We start from the raw sequence: 24,880 nt of genomic DNA on the forward strand, positions 1-24,880 counted from the left end.
AAAAGAGCACAAGTATCTCAAATATGTTTATTTTTAGAGGGGAATGCAAAAGTGTTTTTTTTTTTTTTTTACTTTTAGGCCATGTTCATGTTTCAAGCCTTGCTTCTCCAAACCCAATTTTTTAAGATTTCAGTTTTTTTCAACTCAATGCTTCACATTCCTGAGGGCAAGTGACTCATATCTGTCATTACTGTAAACAAACTTATCTCCTGAAATGACCCACATGAGCTAATCCTAATCAATCACATCATGTGAATGAACTCCTCATGTGTCATGAACAACAAACAAAATGGCAGAACAAGCCTTCATCATGAAGATGATCATTTTCAATTCAACTTATTATTAAAGCAAGATGAACACTGAACAGCGGCACATAAGCAGTGAAAAAAAAACATGAATTGCGATCTGGCCATTCTGATTTAGGTGGCATAAATCAGATATGTACTCAATCCAGGAACACATAGTGTCAAAGATCTGTTTTGATAATCAGATTTATGTATCTATACAGCTCTGAAAAAATCAGTGTCACATTAAGGCAAAAATAAGATTCATGCCACTTCAGTCTAGTAATGTGATTATAACTAATTTTGGCCCATTTTCATTGGCCTGTTCATCATAAAATTTTGGCACAATGCGAAGGATAGATCTGGTACTCAAAAAGATTTTTGCTTTATTTTGCTTTATAAATTCCCTGTGTATACCTCCCTGTCATGAATTGATTTACAATCTCATTTCTATAAAAAAAAAAAAAAGTGGAAAATTGCCCAGTGATCCAACAAATCAAAATTTGAAATTTGCTTTGGAAAGCCACCCTGTTTAAATGATGTCACATCATTGCATTTGTTTTAATTTACATTTTGCACATTATCCCAACTTTTTTGGAAACAAGGCTGTAAAAATGTTTTACACCAAAACCTCGCCTCAAAACTAAGGTACAACAACGTCACAAACCAGGCAGGATATCCACAGTCATTTCATTTAACAGTTTGTATGTTATAGCTTTCTGAGGCATCAAAGGTTTTAGATGTCTGGTGCCACCACTATGAACAATTCAGACTGGCAAGTTTCTCTAGAATGGAACATTTCACACAAAACGATTCTGAATGACTTAAGCATTTAATTATGCACAAACTTTGCAAAATCAGCGGAAGTTTAACAATCTTGTTTTTCAGTGGACTCAGTGACATTTGGGTGGGAGTAGGAGTGGAGGTGGAGGATGGCATTTACACAGGGTGACATGTATTGGCTTTGGTACATTTCTGCTTACCACAGGCTGCGAAATGGGCAATTTTTGAAAACACCATAAATTTTTTCCATGGAGAAGCCTTGCCTGGATCTGGGGTGCTTATCCGGGTATGTCGCCAAATGCAGAATGACATACAACCTCAGAGATGTACATAAAAGCACATTCCTCTATGATTGCATGACATGTGATGTGTCTGAGCTGGACAGGCACCCTTCATTCTAGCAAAGGTCTTGGGAGGTTTTTGCAAAAGGGAAAGAGCACTGATCTGAGAATCGAGTCTCCCCCTTCACATAACATCAGAGAGAAGAAACACCAGCCTTTTGGAGAAACGTACTGGTGTCTCTTCCCATTTAGCTTCTCTCTCACTCTTTCTAACGTGACTTCTAAGTGAACTGTACTGTGCTTTAGGGGGCTCCAGGCTCTTCAAACAGGTCTGCTCTCCCACCGCCGCTCAGCCACTAAAATTGTGTTTTTGTAACCTCTGTGAGCACAGAGCGGCGCGTCTGGGAATCCCAAGAAACACAGAGAGAGAAAGGGAGAGAGAGAGACTCCCACACTCTCCTGGCTGACAGACAGAGGCTCTCCTCCGCAGGGCCAGCGAGGGCTGATGTGCAGGAAATTAAGCGCAGGGCTCATTTCCCCCTGCGGCCGCCACACAGGACCCTCAGCTGCAGCCCCGTGAGAGACGTCTTGGCCAGTAACAATGCAGCATTCATCATGCTCTGGCCTTTCTGGCCAATCACTTGTTTGCTTTGGGCACTTGAATCTAATAGTAACTCTGACCCTAATATTTCTACAGTACTCCCATAGACCCTCACCCCTCACCCCTCTCCTCTAACCTTTCAACTTCTCACTTAATTCAAACCAAAGCTGCTCAAGGGCAGTGCATGCATACAAGCTCCCTCTGAGAGCAAAAAGAATTCTCAAGTGAATGTATCTTGTTACTCTTAGGATCCCATCTTTGACCTTTCTCTTATGACCTGTACCCTTAATCCTGACCTTACTTTTCCTCTGCCCGTTTAAAGAGCCTCACAGGGCTTCACCTGCAGGATGGGGAAGAGATCCCAGGAGCTAAAAGTGCAGAGGCTTAACTTGACCATCAAAGGTTATATGAATAAACAGACTAAAAACAAGTGTGAATAGTGAAAATACCTCTGGAAACATGGGGAAAACGAATGAGAGGGCAGGCTGTGGGCGGTGTATGAAGTCTGACTGAGGAAAAGGACAGGCAGAGAGATGCTATGAAAGGATGCTGCAGGCTGTGTGCTCTGCTGTACCTGCTCTATGGAGAGCTCTTTGCTTGCAGCTCCGGAGATTTCGCAGATGCGCTCAGTGTGCTGCTCCAGACCCAGAGAAACAATCTTCTCTAGAGTGAACTCTGCACCATTCTGGTCAAAGGAACGTTGCACCTCATGCTTGATCTGATTCCAGTGCCTGAAATGCATAAACGTTAGTTAAAGGAGTCCAAAAAAGACCCAACGATTGGGCTGGAAGTAGCCTGACCTTCAAATTACCTTTCCTGACCCCAGCAAATTAGAGAGCATACTTGGGTATTTAAATGCAAACCACTGATTTAATGGTTGAGCTGAAACAATGAATAGCCTGAAGTTAATTGCAGGAACTTTGGAAAGACATCAGTAAACCTACCACGATGTTCAGTCACCCGAGACTGGACCAGATCTAGCGTGTAAAAAGACAGTGACAATGTTGGTCTAGTGTCCTGCTGTTCCACGATTGACGTGTGTATTAGCCAATGACAGCTCATAAATGTTACATTTCTCCCACGGGACATGTTGTAGTCATTCAGCATATCTGGCTTATCTCTGTTAGAGAAAATCTTCCAAGACTGCCAGTTTGCCATGCCTTTTTTTCCTCCCCACTCTGATCCAGATCACAGTGCCGGCATGTTCTCAATATTAAGCTGCCGTTCAACCAACATTTCACACCCTTGAGGTTCAGAGTGGGCCATCTGGGACAAACTCGCCTTCACAGAGCGCCTGTTTCTCTCTCCCTCTTCCTCCCTCTCCCTCATTCTGTCATTCTACTACATCAGAAGCTTGTCCTATGTTTATTTTCTTCCATTTCCCTTGCGTGTACACCAGGTTAGCTTAGGATGCTAGGAAGTATCTTGCAGGGGGTTACATCAGTAGTGATTAGCCATTTGCTATTAGCAAGGACCTGTAGCCGTCTGGGCTGTCTCTGCTGGGGCTGTCAAAACAGGCCTGACTGGGTCGGATGGGCTGTTTTGGGAGTGCCACAGCCAATCTGAGCGCTGACAGGAAGTGTGACAGGGTCCAGGGGAAAAGGGTAAAAGTGTCAACGGAAAGACGTTTAGTTTTGTCTTCACAGGAGCAGAGCCAGATAGGACTCAGTGTGAGAGGAACAGGAGCAGATAAAATGATGTGAGCGGCAAGTAATGGAGTGAGGTTATTCACAAATCTGAGTGCAGACAATTTCAGCAGGAAACTCAGCCTCTGCTATTATAAAAATATCCTTGTAACTGATCTCTGCCTAGAAGTGACAGGAATAAACGCAAATGGGAAAGCCCAGATCTCTAAGACCACACAGTTTGGTGATTTTCCAATATCAGCTCCAATCAGGCTCAAATACACCTGATTCAACTCATCAGATAATTGCCAGGCTTGGTAGGCATGTTTGAGCAATCAAAAAACTGTGCTGGCCCTCCATCAATGTCAAAGCACATCAAGGTTCCACTCTTTTTGGAAATCGTTTTCCAGGACATCTTTCATGACTTCCATACATGATAGCTGTTTGTCACAGATGGTAGAAACAGGCCATAGAATCTTAGAATCCTTAGAATCATGATTGCACATTGACTCTTTTAGGTGACACCATCTAGACACTGACCCTCATTTATACCAGTCTTATTTTTTCTCTGTTTGTATGGATAAACACAGAAGGGCTTCCATTTAAAAGTTTTGCAATACAAATGGACAGTCAATTCTTTTTTTAAACTGCAAATCCCTTCGGTGTTTTTCAAATGTAAGGCTCGTTGGTCTCAGAACTGCCCTATGATATGTATTATGAGTAGTACATCCTTGTTTATAATGTTACACACCATAAGACATGATGATTTTGTATTCTCCTTGTTTTACAAGGCCCTCCGAAACAGCGTTTATCTGTCCACATAAGACACTGCAGTGTTGCACTTAAATAGGTTGGTTAAAATAGGCATCTCACTTGCTCAACTTATAGCTCAACTTCACTGGAAATCTAGTCTTTAAAATGACAGGTTTTACAGGATATGAGGAAGCCCTGCACTTTTATATGACTGAAAGTATGAAGCTCTGTCCATGCTCAGAAGTGACTGGAAGGTTGTCACTCAGGATGATGTTTCTAATACCTGCATGTGTGTATGTGTGTTTGTCCTTTACCTGGCTCTCATTGCTGGATTCCTCAGATCTGATATGAGTGGAATGGTTCTTTTGAATTGCTCAATTCTGTTCTTGGAGAACTCCACTATCTCCCATTGTTTATCCTACAATGACACACCAACAGCAGACTCCACTATAAAACAGTCCATCACAATCCCATTCACACAGCACCATCAGTCTCTTCACACACTTTAATCATCACTATCCCACTGCAGGGTAAATCATTAAGAGCTGAACATTGTGCCATGATCCACTGATCCCCCGTCAGTTGAAAAGTGCACCCAGGGGGCCTCAATCAAGCAGGTGTTTCTAATCTGCTTAAAGCTAATGACAGCCTAATGACACCGAAGTTACTGAGAAGTGAAACTAAATTAGCTTTAGAGGATAATTAGCTAAACAAAAGAACGTCTATCAGGAGTTACACTGAGTGTGGAGTGTGTGTGAGGAGAGGGGGCTTGAAGGAACTTCAGCCCAGTGGCTGAAGGAATCAGTGTGTGTGCGGGTATCTTTTTAGGTGTGGGGTTTAGAAAGTTGTAGAGAACAAGGATAGTATACTAAAACTAAAACTTCACTATGAATTATGTATGAGTATGAATTTTTAGTTATAAATTATTTTAGAAAACCACAAATAGCTGCCAATACAACCGCTGTACAAGTTGCACTGGCCCTTTAGCGGACAAACTGGAGACCATTCTCCCCAAGGGTGGCAGAAGGGAGGGGCGCTAGGGGCAGTAGGAAAATGTCAGAAGTCATATCTCTACTTAGTCATTTTTAATTTTCTCAGTTGTTAATCTAAGGATGGAAGGGAGTGGGGGGTTTAATAGCACTACAAATGGGGCCTAAGATATTAAAAAAAAACAATTGGGCAAAAAATTTAAAAAATTTAACAACTTGTTTTGAAAACAAAAACATGCATATTAATGTTTTTTTTATATACTGACGTCAAAATTGACCCACTGCTGCTGGAAAAAGCTCAATTTATTGCACTGTATGCATGTGTTAAAAATCAGGCTGACCAGTCATACGTAGCACGATTGTCATGGCTGCAGTCCAAAGAAATGTGTATCATAATGGTGGAAACAGAAGCAACTCAGTGACTACAAAAACACAGAAATCAGGGAAAATATATGGTAGATCATAGCAAAAAGGTGATGAGTACCACAGTGCAACTATTTATAGCTTTGTTTTAGTTTATGTAGGTATATATTAGTCAGTTCATGCCTCGGAAGAATTGGTATGATCTCCCTTGCTTAATGAAACACTTGTGTCTTGTAGCTCAATACTAAACAAAAACTATGCCATACTAGAAAAAACAAATCAAAATATCTTTTACTGAATAGCAAAGAAAACTCATAAAAAGGTAGTTCTAACAGTCAACATTGTGTGGAGAGAGTGACATGTAAATTAATAGTGCAGAATTTTGTGTGTTTGAGCGTGCTTGTGTGTAAGAGGCTTGTGTCAGACTGAAACAGGTACTTGCCTTAAGTTCTCGACTAAGTTTGTGGAGTTTCTTGAACAAGGTTTGCACTGTGTTATCCATGTGCTCTGTCTTTAGAGAGGCAAACTGACCAGTCTTCCATTCATTCCAATGATTGTCCCACTGTTGATTGATCTCCCACACCTGCTGCAGGTAATCTATATCCTACACACATGTAAGCAGACACAAAGTTCTACGGCTGCCACAAATACCAAGATCAAAACAGTGTAGTGCAGTGAACTTGAAACAACCTTCACATAGTTATTATCTAATCCACTCACACCACACAGGCTATTTTATCTACTTTTTCTTAATATGCTTTAATATGTTGGCTTTGTTCCATAAAAAATTAATTTCTCAAAGGTAGGCCATAATAAAGCTGCACTAAACTAGCACCTTTAGTACTCGCATATTGTCAATATGCAATAACTGCATGGTGCAGTATGGCACATTTATATTGTGCTGTCTTGTCATATATGAGTGGACTTTGTAATTGTAATTACTATACCTTCTCCAGGCTCTGTATGTCTCTGGAAGCAGGCTGTTCGATCTTGAAGATGCTGAGGCCGTGCCGTATTGTGCCTTCCTCCTCCTTCAGAGACTCCAGCTGGGCTCGCAGCACCAAGATTTGCTCAAGGGCTGCCTCTGAGCTTACATTACTGCCAAAGGGACCTGCACATGCAAAACACACACACATACATTAGCATAAAAAGATAACTCTGGCTTCTGCAGTGAGAAGCTAAAGGCTGTAAGGAAATGCTGTTATTGGACAGTCTGGGGTGGAGAGGCAAGAGCATATTTTCTAGTGTTTTTTTCATAGATGGACTGAGCAGATACTGACTTTGCAAAAAATACTGTTAGCATAGTAAAACAGTAGCAGAAATGATAGTTATGATGATCATTAACATATGGGTTTAAAAGACCACCTGCTGCCTGAAATGCAGGCTGCATGTGTGTTTGTTTCCCTACATTTTTAAAGAAAAAAGGCCTGACTTAAAAAAAAAAGAAAGAAAGAAAGAAAGAAAGAAAGAAAGAAAAAAAAGAACAAACAAACCCAGACAAAACAGGTTAACCCTGAGTGTCAGAATCAATGGAAAGACGTTTTCAAACCTGGAGTTAAAAAGAATCATTATCATCATCATCGTCGTCATTAACCGCTTAATCCAAATAGGGTCACGGTAGCAGTTGGGAGAGCAGAGAATCCCAGATGACCCTGTCACCTACAACTTCCTCCAGCTCATTCCCAGGGACCCCAAGCCGCTCCCAGACCAACTTGGAGATGTAATCCCTCCAGCAGGTCCTAGAACAACCCCGGGCCTTATCCCAGCAGGCCATGCCTGGTACATCCCCACCGCGAGGCATCCAGGGGGCATCCGAATCAGATGCCCAGACCACCTCACCTGGCTCCTCTCAATGCGGAGGAGTAGCGGCTTTACTCCAAGCTCCTCCCAGGTGGCCGAGCTCCTCACCCTATCAAATAGAGTGTAGCCTCATTTCATGATCTCATTCTTTCGGTCATTACCCACAACTCATGACCATAGGTGAGGGTTGGGATGTAGACCGACAGGTAAACAGAGAGCTTTGCCTTATGGCTCAGCTCCCTCTTCACCACTACAGTCCGGTACAGTGACCGCATTACTGCTACCACCTGTCCCAGCCTGCGGCCAATCTCACGATCCCTCTTCCCATCACTCATGAACAAGACCCCGAGATACTTAAACTCCCCCACCAGGGGCTAGTTCTTTCCCCTCACCTGGAGTGGGCATGCCATTCTTTTCCAGGCTAAAACCATGGACTCAGATTTGGAGGTGCTGATCCACATACCAACCACTTCACACTCAGCTGCAAAACTGCTCCAGTGAGCGCTGGAGGCAACCATGTGATTCAGCCAAAAGAACAACTTCATCTGCAAATAGCAGAGACGCCACCCTCTGGCCTCCACACATGATGCCCTCCTGACCTTGGCTACACCTTGACACCCTGTCCATGAATATCACGAACAGTAATGGAGACAGGGCACAATCCTGCCGGAGCCCAACACTCAACAATCTGCAAGAGGGCGAAAAGCTGGTCCATTGTTCTACGGCTGGGAAGGAATCCACATTGTTCCTCCTCAATCTGAGGTTCAACTATTGGTTGGAGTCTCCTTTCCAGCACCTTGGCATAGACTTTCCCAGGGAGGCTGAACAGTGTGATATCCCGATACACACACCCTCCGGTCCCCTTTTTAAAAAATGGGGACCACCACCCCGGTCTGCCAGTCCAAGGGTACTGCTCCTGAGGTCCATGCAATATTGCAGAGGCGTGTCAGACACGACACCCCCACAATATCCAGAGCCTTAAGTAACTCCGGACGAATCTCATCCACCCCCGGTGCCTTGCCACTGAAGAGCTTGCCAACTACCTCAGTGACCTCCAGGGAAATCCACCAGGAAAATGGAGCTTGACACACCAGAGGTGAGAGAGGCATGTCTCCCGGAATAAGGAGTTCTTCAAAGTGCTCCTTCCACCGACCGACAATATCCTCATTTGAAGTCAGAGTTTCTCCACCCTTGCCGAATACAGCTTGGGCACAGTCACCCCGACCACTCCTGAGTCACCAGACAGCTGTCCAGAACCTCCTTGAAGCTGACTGAAAGTCTTTTTCCATGGCTTTGCCAAACTCCTCCCATGCCCTGAATTTTGCTTCTGCCACCGTTGTGGCTGTCATCTTTTTCACCTGTTGGTGATTCTCTGCTGAGTCAGGAGCCCTTCGGGTCATCCAGTCCCTAAAGGCTTCTTTCTTCAGCTTGACAGCCTCCCTCACCAATGGTGTCCACCAGGGGGTTCATGGGTTAAGACCCCGACAGGCACCTGCAAGCTTTTGGCCACAGCTATATCTGGCAGCTTCCACAATGGAGGTTTTGAACAGGGTCCATTCAGACTCCATGTCCTCTACCTCCCCTGGGACATGAAAAAAGCTCCCCTGGGAGTTGAAATCATTCTGAACAGGGGCCTCCAACAGTTGTTCCCAGCACACCCTCACTATTTGCTTGGGCCTACTGGGTCTGACCATCAGTTTTCCTTGCCATCTAAACAAACTCACCACCAGATGGTGATCAGTTGACAGCTCAGCACCTCTCTTGACCTGAGTGTCCAGAGCATACAGTCCCAATGACAACAAAGTCAATCATTGACCTCTGACCCAAGGAGCTCTGGTTCCATGTACACTTATGAACATCCTTGTGTTTGAACTTGGTGTTTGTTATAGATAATCCATGCCTGACACAGAAGTTCAGTAACAATTCACCATTCAGGTTTAGATCGGGGAGGCTGTTCTTCCCAATCAAGCCTCTCCAGGTCTCCCAGTCCTTGCCAACATGAGCATTGAAGTCCCCCAGTAAGACTATGGAGTCTGTAGGAGGGACCCTTTCCAGAACCCCGCCCACTCGCTCCAAGAAGGTTGAATACTCTGACCTGTTGTTTGGTGCACACATAAGCACACACAACAGTCAGAGTTTTCCTCTCTGTGTTTTTAATTCGCATTGAGGTGACCCTCTCGTCCACCGGGACAAACTCCAACTGCACGGCCACCAGCTGAGGACGTAAGTATCCCCACTCCCGCCCAACGCCTCTCACCCTGTGCAAACCGAGTAGGAGAAGGACCAACCCCATCAAGGAGTTTGGTTTTAGAGCCGACACTGTGGGTGGAGAGCCAGTTTCTGCCGCAAGGGCCTAGGCTGCCAAGGGCCCCCCTGCAATCTCCCACTGCCTGTGCAGCACTGCACCACTCCCTTGCTGAACCTTGTGGGTGGTGGGCCCACATGGTCCCCCCACATTGCCTTTTCGGCCTGGCCGGGCTGGGTTACGTGGGCTGCCCGGCCACCAGGCGCTTGCCAGGGGACACTACCCCCAGGCCTGGCTCCAGGGGTAGGTCCCGGTGTTCAAAAGAATTACGGAATTACAGTGTTCAAAAGAAATCGTACTTCCAACAACCATGCAAGACCTGTTAGACCACCAAACTGTCACTGTCAGACAGTGCTCTTATCATTAAGGGATCAAAAATCAAGCTCCAATCTTACTTCAGATCTGAAATAATCCACAGGTTTTTCTGCCCATCTTTCCATTGCATCAAGACAAATGTGTGTGCGTATGTATGTACATTTGAGGGGAGTTAAGACTCAGACCCAGCTCCTTTTACTGATCTGAGCTCTCACACCCTGTGCAACAGTTTTGATTTATGAGATATCTGATCTCCTGAACCCTTGTTTTAACACCAATGCAGAAACACACACATTCAGTTCATTTTTATGCATGCACACGCGTGTGCACACACACGCACACACACACACACACACACACACACACTCGCACTCTACAGTAGCTGCTTATCCGATTTGAATAAGTGCTCCTGTGGGTTCTTGCCTAGCACTCCTTGTTCACACCATCTGTGTGACTGGGTTTATAATGAGTTTAGTCAAAAAGTCGAACTCGCATCCTATGTTGCTTCTACTGGTTCCAATCACTCGCTATCATGCACTGAAGAACAATGAACGGTTCAGAGTATGTTTATGATCTGCGGCAGTTGAGCAGGAAAATGATATAAGGTAATCTATAGAGAAGTCTAGATGAGATTTAGAGTGGGGCACCTTGACAGAAGTGTACTGTGAGTGCTAGCCTGAATGAGCGTGATATTTTTTGAGACTGTGCCTCTGTCTAGAATACTAATCTCACTCGGCACAAAGCTGCTTCCTGGCCTCATTAACCTGGCGGAGTCGGCCATTGTTTTCCAGAACAATCCAAACAATCCCATCGTCCTCAACAAGTTGCAGTTCCTGCCCACGTACGGAAGAGCAAGGAGTTGCGGGAAATAATGCGGGTGAATGTCAAGCGCACTCGTGTAATACTGACTGTGAGGTGGGTTTCTACTAATCGTGCTTGTTTCTGAAACCCAAACTTCATCAGAGATGAGAGCCAATGAAAACTTTAAATTCACACTGAGGAGGGAAAAAAAAACATAAGAAAGAGTGAAGAGTGAGCAAAACAAAAGTAAAAAAAAAAACAAACTTCACACAGCTATCTGCAATCATGCGCTAGCAAACGAAAGACAGAAGCAGGAGATGAGTAGAGGACGAGGCTGGGAAGCGAAGAAGATATGAAAGAGAAGGATGATAGGAATAGGGGGAAGGAAAAGTAGGACAGGAGCTTTGTCCTCTTTGATACTCTTTGGTGCGCCATGACTTTGTTGCGAGTCCTGAGGAGGGGTGGAAGCGAACAGGAGCTGAAAAAAAGGGGGAACTTTTCAATCTTATTTTTAATAGAAGTTGAGAATAAATAGCAGATAAACAATAGAAGAGGGAGGAGGAGGAGTAGAGGAGGCGGGGACGAATTCGCATTCAGAATGTGCGATGAGTGAGGAAAAGAGCATGCAGAGAGAGCGAGGGAGAAAAAGAGAAGCTGAGCGAGAAAGAGAGAGAAAGAGAAAGAGAGAATACAAAAATGAGAGTGAGAAAAAGGGAAAGAAAAAAGAGTGAGAGAGAGCAAGAAAAAGAATGTGCCAAGGATGATCTGTCAACATGGCTGCTTCACACGCCAATGCTGGCGAGCTGTTGTAGCACCTGAAGGATTACAACACACTTAATTGGCTGTGGCGTGCTCTTTTGGCTGTGTGGGGGGTGAATGGCTCTACCTTTCTCTACCTCCACTGTTTTGGCTCCCTGTGGACATGAGGGATAGAAAGCCTGCAGTGGGGCCCATGTAGAGATGTAGAGGGGTGACCTACAGCTGCAAAACCCTGCAGAGATATGGAGCTCGCAGTGGGGGAGTGCAGACCGTGCTGACCACCAACCTGCTGTATGTGCCTCTCTCGGCACAGCACAGATAACCCCAGCATCCTCCATCAAACAGCTTGCAGCAAAAACTCTGTCTCTCATCTGCAAGCACTCCATGCAGCGGTGTGTTTTCATGTGCGCTGGATATAGGGATTAGCACAAGAGGGCCCCATTATCTTTAACTGCCTAAAATACAGCTCATCTGTGCATGTGTGTGTGTGTGTGTGCTCATTTTTACACATTTTCAGGATAAAAATGTCCTGAATTTGTTGAAAAAACGAGAAAAACGGGGTCATCATAATGATCTTATGCTTCAGTTATATTTATGTTATTAAACCAAATGATTAAACATTGCATTATTGCATTACCAAAGCAATGACAGTGTCTCTGACACTTTACCAAATGTTTGAGTAGTGATTATTTTGGTAGTGACAATTTTAGCTAAGTGTGAGTTCATTTCAAAAACACTAGTCACGACTAACAAACACAGCTTTTCACAGCTGTACATGCATCAAATCATAATATTTTTATTAAAATACAAGCTCTATACTCTACATACTCTATTTACTTCATTGTAGAAAATAGGTATTTGGGTAGTGACAACTCCTAAGGTTACACACTGATTTATAGACATTGGAATAGATTTACTTCAAAACAAAAGGATACAGTCTCACTTCCTGCTTTAATATGCAAGGATGGGGCTACAATAAGGTTCCACCTGAAGACTAAAACTCTCTGTGTTTCAGTAGTGACATTTTAGTGAAGTTTGTTATGTACAAATTAAACTCATGATAAATCTAAATCTTTTAACTTCAATTTTTTAACTTCACAGAAATCACACAGATCTTTAAAAAAATCAACATTTAAAGAATACAAATACAAATGTATGCATTATTTTATATATAATTATGAGCTGAAATTTAGTGAGTAGGGTTTGGGGCAGCTACCTCTCAATAGACTAAGCATAATAAGCAATACTTTATAAATGATAACTGTGTATATATTTAGCTAATTGCTATCTTAGTTAATGCATTGGGTTTAAATCGATTATAACATAATCCTTGTATATATAAAAGGTCTGAATACTTAATTAATTAATTTATTTATACAGTAGGAGTGCAGTTAGAACTAATTCTTGGTAGAATTAGTTTGTTGGAATGTTCTTGAACAGCCTTAAAAAAGTGCCTTTTATTTCATCGTCTTCATAGCTCAAATGTATCTTAAGTTATGCAGCAGTCTGAGATGCACCTGAGTTATAATCTCAAAACATACTCCTGTTTCTCCTTCAGCTATCCTGAAGGAACTTTTAACAGGAAACCTGAGCACATTTGTTAGCACACATTTATGTGATGCATCGTAATAGATAATGTGAAATGTCTTTAATGGTCATCATAAATGTGTTGGCACTCGTAAATGACAAAATTAAGGTTACGTATACAACATTTGAGCAACTATGACAGAGGATATATGAGATAATCTGATTTGACTATCTTAGTAGAGCTGACCATACTGACCATATTTAAACACTTCATTATTACATTAAGTTATTTAGCATATTGTTACATTCCTGACAAAATGGCTGCATAGAAAGAAAAAAACGTAAAGCACAGGCTGGCAGTGGGGCTCCTGAAGCTAAATTACTAAACCTACAGTGTCAGTGAAAATGCAGCAGAAGCACAGGGAGGTTTAACGGCAGTTAAACAGAGTGCATATTTTAGGACATCTTCATAATTTCATAATGTAGCATCAAGTATCAGACAGCAGGCAAAATGGCACCTTTCCTCCAAATGTAGAAGAGCAGATGGACATACTGCAGATGGACAATACTCATTTTATTTACTTTAAAGTTTATTGGTACTTCTGGGTGAATATTCTTACTGAACATTGTTTCTGTGGAGATTTAAAATTTCCCAGTGTTGGTATTGCTGATCAAACATCAGTATTATCTGGCTAATTAAGGCTGATATATAGGTAGTTATATATATATATATATATATATATATATGTGTGTGTGTGTGTGTGTGTGTGTGTGTGTGTGTGTGTGTGTGTGTGTGTGTGTAGAACACATATGGGACATATGTATGGCCCCATGTCCCGACACTGTTCAAAACAAAAACGGAGTGTGTGTGTTACCTGTGCTGTTGAAGTCCTGCATAGTAGTCTGCATCTTCTTCTTGAACTCCTCTGCGGAGAAGATGAGGTTGCTCTTGAACTTGTCCTTGTGTTTTTTCAGCATGATGTCGCTGTCAATCACGACCTGCTGGAACCAAAGCCACTCCCCATTCAGAGCCTCCAGCATCTCTTGAACCTGCAGAAAGACAGAGCGAGAGAGAGAGGGAGAGAAACACAGAGTATGTTTCAGAGGGAGAGAGGAGAGTCAGAGATAAAAAGGTGCAAAACAGAGTGTGAGGGTGAAAAACAGTGAGGTAATGAAGCAGACAAGCACAGAGGGGAGGAAAATCGGGAGAAAAATCTGAAGTCAGCTTCAGTGACAGACTTGCTTGAAATACATGCGCGAGTGTGTGTTTAGAATCTGTAATGTCCTCTGCGACACTCACGTCGCGCTCCACAGTGACTTCATATTTCTCCAAGATGGCAAACTGCTCATGGATGGGAGGAATCTGGCTCTCGACCTTACTCAGATCTCCCTGCAGAGTCTCTAGCAGCTTCAGACTCTCCCCAAGCTCTACCAGAGTCTGAGGAGGTTGAGAGAGCCTACACACACACACACACACACACACAATTAAAGTATTACAGTCCAAAAAAGGTAACCTGAAACATCCCCAAACTCTGCTATAACAATGCAATGCAATGCAACAATTGTAAAGATGACAAAACTGTTCAGCCTCCAACAGCGGAAAAATGTCTACACATATCTTATTCATGAACAAACACACTCCCTGTTCCTTTATAATATTCAAATAAACACAGTCATTCCAGTATATTGCAATACACCACAGGAGGTGTTAGGGCAATACGGCTCCTGTTGTCTTGCTTCACTAAAAAAAAGAAACTGTTGCAACTTGAATCATGGTGGTGCAGTTACGGGGCAAAGTGTATTGAAATGGAAGAATGCATAAAGATTCTATAAAGCAGCATGGCCCAAACTGCCTTTTACAGGCATGAATACGTGTTGATATTTCCAGCTTCTGTACTGTATTAACAGCGTGTGATAAAGATTTTTCTTTGATACAGCAGTAAAAACGTCTGATCATGACTGTTGCAATAAACAGGTATGCTGTTTGTGATGTGAATATTTAAATTTGCTGTGCTAGTGTTTTATTAGAAAAGAATATCTAATATTTCAAGCTGAAGTGGTTACATGATGGAGGCAGTGGTGGTTACATGACTGAGGCAGTATGGATAGCATGTAGGGCTAAAATGAAAAGTTACAATTTTAAATATAACCATTATTAACAACATTGTTCTAGCATGTTTTAGGAAGTGGGGACATTTAACTTAATAACACAAAGCTTGTGAACCACCTGTAGATGAAGATGAAGGAAATAATCACCCTTGTGTTGTGTACATGAGAACACAACCACAAGTAACGGGTAGTCTCGCAAACTATGTTAAACACTCAAGCCTCAGGCCAAAAAAAAGGCCAAAAAACAGGTCTGGACCTCAATTTTTAATATATAAATATATAATTTTTAAATCCCAAACATGTTATTGATCAGAAAACTGCATTCAGACAACTGCAATTTCCCTCAAATAATTCAGCCCTAATTGGCTATACATCAGTACAGATAAGGACCACTGTACTTAAATATTTAAGATCATGCATCAAATCTTTCGTGCCCCAGTGGTAGACCAGCCTAATCACAATTTTGTTCTGAGCATGTTTCTTATTGTGCACTAATTTAAAATGATCCCACACATGAATCTTTATGGAGCATCTTTGCTCTTTCAGCTGTTGCAGTTGAGCAAGTGCAGTTTGTTGCACTCTGAAGCATGGCAACGTGGATGCCTCGCATGAATTTATGATGTATTCAATTCATCTAGCTATAATTTATTTGTTTTTTAGTATTTTCTATATATTAATGACCACTGTTCTACCTTATGCCTTTGTAGAATATATTTTGGGATATAATTTTTGTGGCATAAAAAAGACGAAGCTGAATATTAAACATAAAAAATGAATACCAACATAACAAACCAATACTCCAGTATTCATATTATCTTGGTCATTGCTATTCATTAACTAATCCACTAATTGTCAGTAGATTAATCAACCACAGAAATAACCATAAACTGCAGCTGTTCTGATTACCAAACACAGAAGTACAATAACACACCTTTTTCCATTGTCCTGCAGGAAGCAGTGTAGCTCTTTGAGTTTGGTGCTGGCCATGAGGCTGAGCAGCTGGGTGAACTTGCTCTGCCACTCATTACAGTGCTGCACCAAAGAGAATTTCAGAGGAGAGCAGTCCAGCAACACAAACTGCACGCTCAGCACTGTCTCCTCCTTCTGCACGTTATTCGCCACCTCCGTGTACCTGCAGAGAGAGAGATATGGAGTGGAGAGAAAAAGATCGAGCGGCACAAGAGAAGAGAAAACATGTGTACCATTTGTAAGTGTGAAAGAGCCTGGAGCTGCAAATGTGTGGCAGCAACATTAAAAACACTAAAGGGCAAATTATTCTTCATGAAAATGACACAGTTGTTTGTGTCCGTTTATGACAGGACTAAACATATCAATGCGGAGGATAAGCGAGCACAATTTTTCATGACGTTGATCACTTTTAAAGGGCAAAGAACTAGATCAGCGAAGGCAACATGGACCTGATGCAGCAGAAGGTAATTAATGCCTGAGCATGCTCATTAAGTCTGTGCTTCTCAGCACACAAACATCCATTCACACCTTATTGATGTGCTTAGTGTGCTAATACATTTGCACATGAACACAGAGAGCACACACACTGCTTACGTGGTGAAGGTCTACACACGAGGCTGTGTGGATTAAAATCTATATTGCACTGCTGCTCACCTACACGTAACCCCTTGTAAGTGGTAACACACATCAATAGGCCAAACGGGCATGGAATCATCTAGACCTTGGCTATGGGGTTGCAGTGAAAGATTCAAAACTTTCAATTGATACCACACTTGTAAGCAGAAGAGGGGATATTTTATTATGATTTAAGTTTGATGTATGCTAGTGTTGTGCATACAGTCTTGTTTTGCAAAAAGAAATCAATCTTTTACATGTTTTTCATGTTTGTCATTTCCTGAGATCCAAACAGACAAACGTCAAAGGTGCTGACTTGACCCTGATGATACATAATATAAGGTAATTAATTTCTAAACCAAAGTTTTATATAAAATTTGCACAGGAAAGGACTGCACATATTACTTATGATTACACATGGTACTATTTGTTTTATTCTGCATATTTGTATACTCTATTTATTGCTGAGCTTTGAGCCTAGTTTTGCATTGTTTTGAATTTATTGTACTATGGATTAGTGTTGAAATGCACTGTTCAATTGCACTACATGTAGTCTGTCTGTTTGATCCTACAAACACCAGATTCTGGAGGAACTGTACATGGTTGAGATGACAATGAAGTTCTCCTTGATCTGCATTTTCTTTTATTTTCTCTGTATTTATTTCTTTTGCATATTTGTTACACTTAACTATTTGCTTGTGAATGCGCCTAAGTAAAAGTACTTATTGTGTGTCTTGTGCAATAATGTTTGATGAACAATTTACACATAATTGCATTGAATCTTTAAACTAAATTTAACATAAGAGAAAGATAACCTGAGTAAACACAAAATTTGAAATTATCATTTCATTTACTGAAAATCATTTACATTATCTGACGCCAACTGATGCTGCATGAAAAAGTAACCACCCCTCAATCAACCAATTTTCATTGATAGTTGAGAACAATTAAACTAGACTAACCCAGGCTTGATTACTGGCAGCCCTGTTGAATCTTGACATCACTTTACTTAAACGGAACCTTTCCAGCAATGTAAAGTAGGTTAAAAAGGTCTCAACAAGCAGCAAAATACGCTGCAATCAAAAGAATTTATGGAAAAGGTTAAGGAAGAAAGTTACTGAAATACATCAGTCTGGAAATAGTTATAAAGCCAATTTTAAGGCTCTGGGACTTCAGCAAACCAGAGTGAAAGCCATTATTTCCAAATAGAGAAAACTTCGAACAGAGTCTACCAAACCTACTAAATTACTCCAAGATTACATACAGGGAGCAGTTTCTGCTCAAAAGCCCTCAAATGTGGCTGAATTAAAGCAATTCTGCAAAGACGAGTCTACCAAAATTCCTCCACAGTAATGAGAAAGGCTGTTGCTGCAACCTGTCACATGGACCATCCATCCATTAAATTCTGGGGGCAATTACTTTTTCACATGTGTGACATAAGTGTTGTAAAACTTTCTTTTGCACAAGAAAGTAGAAACAGACAAGGAATATAGAGATACACATGACAGAGAGAGAGAGAGCAAGAGACAGAGAGAGAGAGAGAGAGAGAGAGAGAGACCTGGCTATGTCGGCATCAAAAGATGACACAGGAGGGTTGAGGCGCTGGTAGCGGCGGATGAAAGAGTCTTTGTTTATCTCCCATATCTCGCGATATTTGTCCCAGGTCTTCAGGTAGGCCTGCAGGTGAGTTGCATTAGCTGTCATACCTGCAGCTATTGCAGTCTGGATCTTAGAGATCTCCTCATCCTGCTCTATAGCAGAGACAGACATAGAAAGAGAGGGAAAAATCTGTACTGTGAATAGAAAAGGTCTACATTAGAAATAAAGATGCATTCACAAATATCTACTTAATGCTTACATGATCTACTTCAAAATTCCCCCGTATGAGACTATATATGTTGACATTATTCAAGGAAGATGGCTTTGTCTGTCTTAATAAAAGCTGTCTTGTACAGCAGCATCAATGTAGAGCAGCCAGACACACAGAGAGACAGGAAAGCGAGTGCACCATTAAGACACATGCTGACTGAAGAGGAGAAAGGACAGACAGGCAAGAAATAGGACACTGAATGAGGTGAAAATAAGGCTGAGAGGCTGAGTGGATAACAGTAGCATGAGCATACAGTGTCTAAAAGGGTAAAGTATGTAATTTAGCCATTTACACTGAAAACAAATTCTAAAACCCTGTTTACACCTGGTCACCATGTGGCTTGACTATCAGGATTGTATCTGGATAAGGCCAAGCCACTTAAAAATGAAAAGGTAAACACGATTACAACAGATACAAATTATTAGCTATATGAACACACTACATGGTGCCAAACAAAGTGCAGACGAATTAATAAGCAATTGGTGACTGGTTGCTGCCTAACAAGCGGATTTTCTTCTTCCTTTCCACACAGCAATCAGATTTCAGTCCGACTAACCAGAGACGTATTTGACTACAAAGTGTGAATGCAGGTGGCTAAAATCTTAGCAGGATACATATGAGATACTAGTCACACGAAGTGACCAAGTGTAAATGGGGACTGCATTCCAGGCTTATCAGTCATTTCTTCATCTTACCGCTTATTATTACATAATTATTCAGTGACTACTAGGAAAATAATATGTAGGCAGTATAGTCTGGCTAAACAATATAGACAAAATATTAATGAAATTATTAAAAAAAAAAAACACACACATATTGTTTCATCAATAATGTGACATTTACTGATTACTGATTGCCCTGCACTATTTTGACCAAAATAACTTATTTCACTTGATTCATCAAAATATCCACACAAACACTCCTATGGGACTGTGATTGGTCAACATGGTCACACATTGGCTTAATAGGCTCATTTGCCAACATTGTGATAATGATTAACAAGCAATATCTTGTGTAGCTCAAATGTAGTTTTGAGAGAGAGCAATGGAAGATGGGAACAGCATGGTTCCTTAAAGCTTAAGGGCTTAACCCCTTATAATTTCCATGCTTTTTATATCCTAAGGCTTGTTATTTAGTAACTACATGGAAAGCAATGCAAACCGGAGTTGTCCTTAAAGGGCACATTTCCTACATTTTTTCTTGTATTTTTTGTTTTTTGGTTCCTCCAATAGCTATTCAACAATTTCAACATCTGTAAGGGTTTATGTACTAAAAACATGTTCAAATTCTTTTTTAGATGAACATTTTCAAGCCCTGCAAGCCCCATGGCCAAATAGGCAGACATACGGTTGTATGCAAAAGCTTGAACACCCAAGTCAATTTACATGTTTTGTTCATTTTCTCAGTAAAAATAGGTTAATATGTCCTCTACAGGTAACAAAGTAAGTGGCATTTTATACAAATTTTGCAGAACAGTTTTATGAATTGTGGAAAAATAAAAGCATAAAACATAAAAAAGTAACAAAATGTTTGCACAGGCCACATTTTGCGTGTGAGCATGTTGTTTGTTTTTGTTTTTCCAATATGATAAATCCAGGAAATTAACATGATATGAGCCCTTTAATTTACAAGAGTAAGTAAATGCAATGTGCACCTGCCCTCATCTGCTGGACATTTAAAGGTCTTTAAACCAAGAAAGATAGAAGAACAGGCTATTCAATTACAAAGCCAAGGATGTAAAACTGGAAAAGAAGGGTTGGAAAGGCTAAAAAAATTTAAATGAAGCATTGACATTCATGAAGCCTTAGATGGATAAAGAAAATGAGAGCTGGCAAGAGAAATTGAAGCAGGATGGAGGCACTGAGGGAGAGAAGGGTGGATTCAAATGAAAGCAACGTGTGTGTACCAATGATGTTGTGGACAGGTTTCCTCTGTGAGCGTTTGCGTGTGAGCAGGTCAGGCAGCCGCTTGAACACGGAGATAGTGCTGATGAGCTGAGAGCTGATGCTGTTCACTATCTGCGCCAGTTTCTGCAGAGTGGGGGAAAACTCCACCTGGAGATGACACAACACACACACTTAGCAGGCCGCAGTGTTTAAAGCACTGCTTTAAGTGAGCCAGCAGCCCAGTCTATAAGCTGCACTTATTTTATTTATTGTATTGTCTCTTATTGTTATTGTATTGCATTGAATGGCACAGAGTTCTGCGTTCATCTCTGTTTCTTTTTCTCTTGGTGTCTGCAGTGACATATTTGTTTCTAGCAGTATCTGAGCTCAGGACTGTCTTTCTCTCTAAGCTATTGGTAACTAGCAAAGATACTTTCTCTAGATTGACAAAGCACTTCTTGTAAGTCGCTCTGGATAAGAGCGTCTGCTAAATGCTGTAAATGTAAATGTAAATGTCTTGCAGTAATATACACTGTATTGCCAAAAGTATTCTCTAGTCTGCCTTCACACGCATATGAACTTGAGTGACATCCCATTCTTAATCCATAGGGTTTAATATGATGTCGACCCACCCTTTGCAGCTATAACAGCTTCAGTTCTTCTGGGAAGCCTTTCCACAAGATTTAGGATTGTTTTTTATGGGAATTTTTGACCATTCTTCCAGGAGCACATTTGTGAGGTCAGACACTGATGTTGGACAAGAAGGACTGGCTTGCAGTCTCCACTCTAATTCATCCCAAAGGTGTTCTACTGTGCGAGGTCAGGACTCTGAGCAGGCCAGTCAGTTCTTCCACACCAACTCCATGTCTTTATGGACCTTGCTTTGTGTACACTCATGTTGGATCAGGAAGGGGCCATCACCAAACTGTTCCCACAAAGTTGGGAGCGTGAAATTGTCCAAAATATCTTGGTCTGCTGAAGCATTAAGAATTCCTTTCACTGGAACTAAGGGGCTGAGCCCCTTAAAAAAACCCCACACCAAAATCCCCCCTCCACCAAACTTTACACTTGGCACAGTGCAGGTACTGCAGTACAAGTACTGCTCTCCTGGTAACCGCCAAACCCAGACTCGTCCATCGGATTGCCAGATGGAGAAGCATGATTTGTCACTCCAGAGAACACATCTCCGCTGCATCCAGTGGTAGCACTACACCTGGTCATGTAAGGCTTGGATGCAGCTGCTCGGCCATGGAAGCCCATTCAACGAAGCTGTCTACGCACTGTTCTTGAGTTAATCTGAAGGCCATATGAAGTTTGGAGGTCTGTAGTAATTGACTCTGCAAAAAGTTGGCAACGTCTGTGCACTCTGCACCTCAGGATCCGCTGACCCCACTCTGTCATTTTACATGGCCTACCACTATGTGACTGAGCTGCTGTCGTTCCCAATCGCTTCCACTTTGTTATAATACCACTGACAGTTGACTGTGGAATATTTAGTAGTGAGGAAATTTCACGACTTGTGACTGATCGTGACTCATTCCTAATCGCTTCCACTTTGTTATAATACCACTGACAGTTCATTGTGGAATATTTAGTAGCAAGGAAATTTCACGAATGGACTTGTTGCACAGGTGACAACTTATCACGGTAACATGCTGGAATTCACTGAGCTCCTGATAGTGACCCATTCTCTCATAAATGTTTGTAGAAGCAGTCTGCATGCTAGGTGCTTGGTTTTATACACCTGTGACCATGGAAGTGACTGAAACACCTGAATTCAATGATTTGGATGGGTGAGTGACTACTTCTGGCAATATAGTGTATTTCCCTTAGACCCTGTGAGCATTTTGCCTCGGGCACTCCCATGTCAACTCTGCCCAAAACAAACCACTGACCCTAAAATAACGTCAATAAATTCCAGGAAGTCAGACTAAAGCTCTCTTTTTCAGTCTCTGTACTTCTCCCCACCCCCACCTCCCTTTAGCTGACTAAGCATTATTGTCACATTATTTTCTGACCAAATACACACATCTAAGCCTGAGGGAGAGGTATACGCAGTTTGACATTTCCACTCATGTGTGTACAATGCAGTTAGTGCTGATATGGGCCGTTGCAGCACAGAACAGCAGCAGCCTTGTCTCAAAGTGTGATTTATTGGGACTGGTGTGTTCTGTGTGCCCTCTTGCTGATGTATGGCAATGTCCGAACTCCGTATGTAAACTACATGGCCAGCAGATCTGCACGCTTGAGACAAGGACACTATTTGCTCTCGTGGTTTTGTAAGTAAAGCAGGTTTTTGACCCCAGGGACATGTATGTATCTTAGACCTTTAAATACAGGGGTTGTGATAAAATAAACGTGGTGCTGGTCATCTTTTAAAAACACTGTTATCTGCGTAAGTGTGGCTGAGAAATGTGGCATGTAGTGTTTAGCTCTGTCTGTAACCTCTGACACACTCTGATAATACTGCATATTGTACCCTACTGTTTTGAATCATCATTCCAAAGTTTGGAATTAATGTTTACAACAAAATAAAATAAACTTGTTTATAGATACATGTATAAATTTTAATATGCTGATCCTCTGCAACAGGAACCAAAAAAACTATAAATTTAAATGAAATGTAAATTATAAATGAAACAGCATCAAGATTAAATAGAATATAAAGTATAATAGTATAGTATATAAAAATGATACCGAATGTGCATAAAATTTCAAATTTGTTTATACATTTTCCAGAAAAAAATAAAGCAGATGACATTTAATATCTTCTCAAAATATACTTTATACAAATGTATTAAAATCTCAAAACACTGAAAACAATGTAAACATCCAAACCCAAAATGTATATTTTTAATGTTTAAATGTGTAGTTTATAAGACTAAATGCTACACTGTTGTCACAGTTATTACTCTTTAAAATAAAAAAGAAAATTACTGAAAAGATTCTAAAATTATAAGCAGTAGTGTATATGCAAGTGCATGTGCAAGTGAATTTATACAAGATATGCATATACAGTGTGATGTGCGGTTGGGAGGTGGTGTTGCACCTGAGCAGTAGACCCTGGCCCATCTCGTTTCAAAACCACCTGCACTCTGAACAGAGGATTAGGGGAAGTCTTGCTGTCTCCGTTGATTGCTTTAGAGAGCTCCAGTAGGGACCATTTAATGTTCAGACGCAAAGCCTCCTCAACCATACGATCCATCTTCTCAGTGTACGTCACCCAGTGCTGCTGCACCTGAACACACACACACACACACGCACAAACATGTGTCGCACACCTGCTCTTAATGCAAAAAACTTGCACAATACTACTATTCTCAACTACACATGCTAGACAGGTCAAGCACCTGCTCTTAGTATGCACTTAACCCACCTGCAAACAAACACATAACTGCACATATACTCACCTGCTTATAAGCATGATGCACACAAAGTTGCTCATATGATCAAAGCTGCTGAAACACACATGCACACACACACCTCTGGCCCATCGTTGCGGAAGATCTCATAGATTCTGCTCATGATGTTGACGATATCTTGGTGTGCAGCTTTGATTCGGAACAGCTGGCTCTGCTGATGGACCTGTTGAGCCTCCTCAAACTCCAAATCTCTGAAGACCGTCCTGCCATCTACACGAGCGAGTAGAAGCTCACTAATCTCCCCACAGTGCTTAGAGATAGTCAGGTTAGCAGCCTTATACTCATCTACCATTAACTGCACCTGCAGAGTTGGTGGATGGATGTATAGAGAGAAGAGAAGAGAAGAGAAGAGAAGAGAAGAGAAGAGAAGAGAAGAGAAGAGAAGAGACATAAAGGATTGTTGAAGAGAAGAGGGCAACAAAAGACACAAGTTGCAAATTAAAAGAGGTGAGAAGAAAAACAGAATCCACATTGAAATTGAAATTCACTACAGGAGCTTTCCTAGAGGATTTATCTGCAGACCGTGTCTCCTTTATTTAATGGAGCACATTACACAGGAAGCATATCATTTCCAGCTCCTCCACTCACACACGTGCTGTGCCTGGAATCAAAGGAGACAGGCCTTATCCCTAAAGCATCGGGCTTTCCTCAAGCTGCACCTATCCATTCAACGTGTGGAGCACTGGCGTTACTGAAGCGATGTTCAGAGGTTTTTAGAGGGTTTTTTTGGTTTTTTTTGCCAAAGCTGAGTCCATTTCATATAGAGAGTAATCTCCCTCTCACTCGCAGCTCCACATCCAAGCTTCCATATCTGGATTTCATG

The 24,880-nt window shown here is 41.6% G+C and overlaps 1 protein-coding gene across 1 annotated transcript in view; it reads right to left on the reverse strand.

Annotated features, from left to right (window-relative positions):
- dnah2 (dynein, axonemal, heavy chain 2) overlaps window positions 1-24,880 on the reverse strand; it is a 220,040-nt gene that overhangs the window by 134,926 nt on the left and 60,234 nt on the right. Inside the window, exons 17-27 of the mRNA XM_037533256.1 lie at window positions 24,119-24,358; window positions 23,685-23,873; window positions 20,656-20,803; window positions 18,438-18,630; window positions 16,227-16,427; window positions 14,487-14,643; window positions 14,062-14,236; window positions 6,627-6,790; window positions 6,122-6,283; window positions 4,642-4,745; window positions 2,524-2,680 (exon numbers count right to left, since the gene is read on the reverse strand). Coding sequence (XP_037389153.1) covers window positions 2,524-2,680; window positions 4,642-4,745; window positions 6,122-6,283; window positions 6,627-6,790; window positions 14,062-14,236; window positions 14,487-14,643; window positions 16,227-16,427; window positions 18,438-18,630; window positions 20,656-20,803; window positions 23,685-23,873; window positions 24,119-24,358 — 1,890 coding nt within the window. The remainder of the gene's footprint in view (window positions 1-2,523; window positions 2,681-4,641; window positions 4,746-6,121; window positions 6,284-6,626; window positions 6,791-14,061; window positions 14,237-14,486; window positions 14,644-16,226; window positions 16,428-18,437; window positions 18,631-20,655; window positions 20,804-23,684; window positions 23,874-24,118; window positions 24,359-24,880) is intronic.

The sequence above is a fragment of the Pygocentrus nattereri genome, chromosome 2, assembly GCF_015220715.1.
Source record: "Pygocentrus nattereri isolate fPygNat1 chromosome 2, fPygNat1.pri, whole genome shotgun sequence".
Lineage (NCBI taxonomy): Eukaryota > Metazoa > Chordata > Actinopteri > Characiformes > Serrasalmidae > Pygocentrus > Pygocentrus nattereri.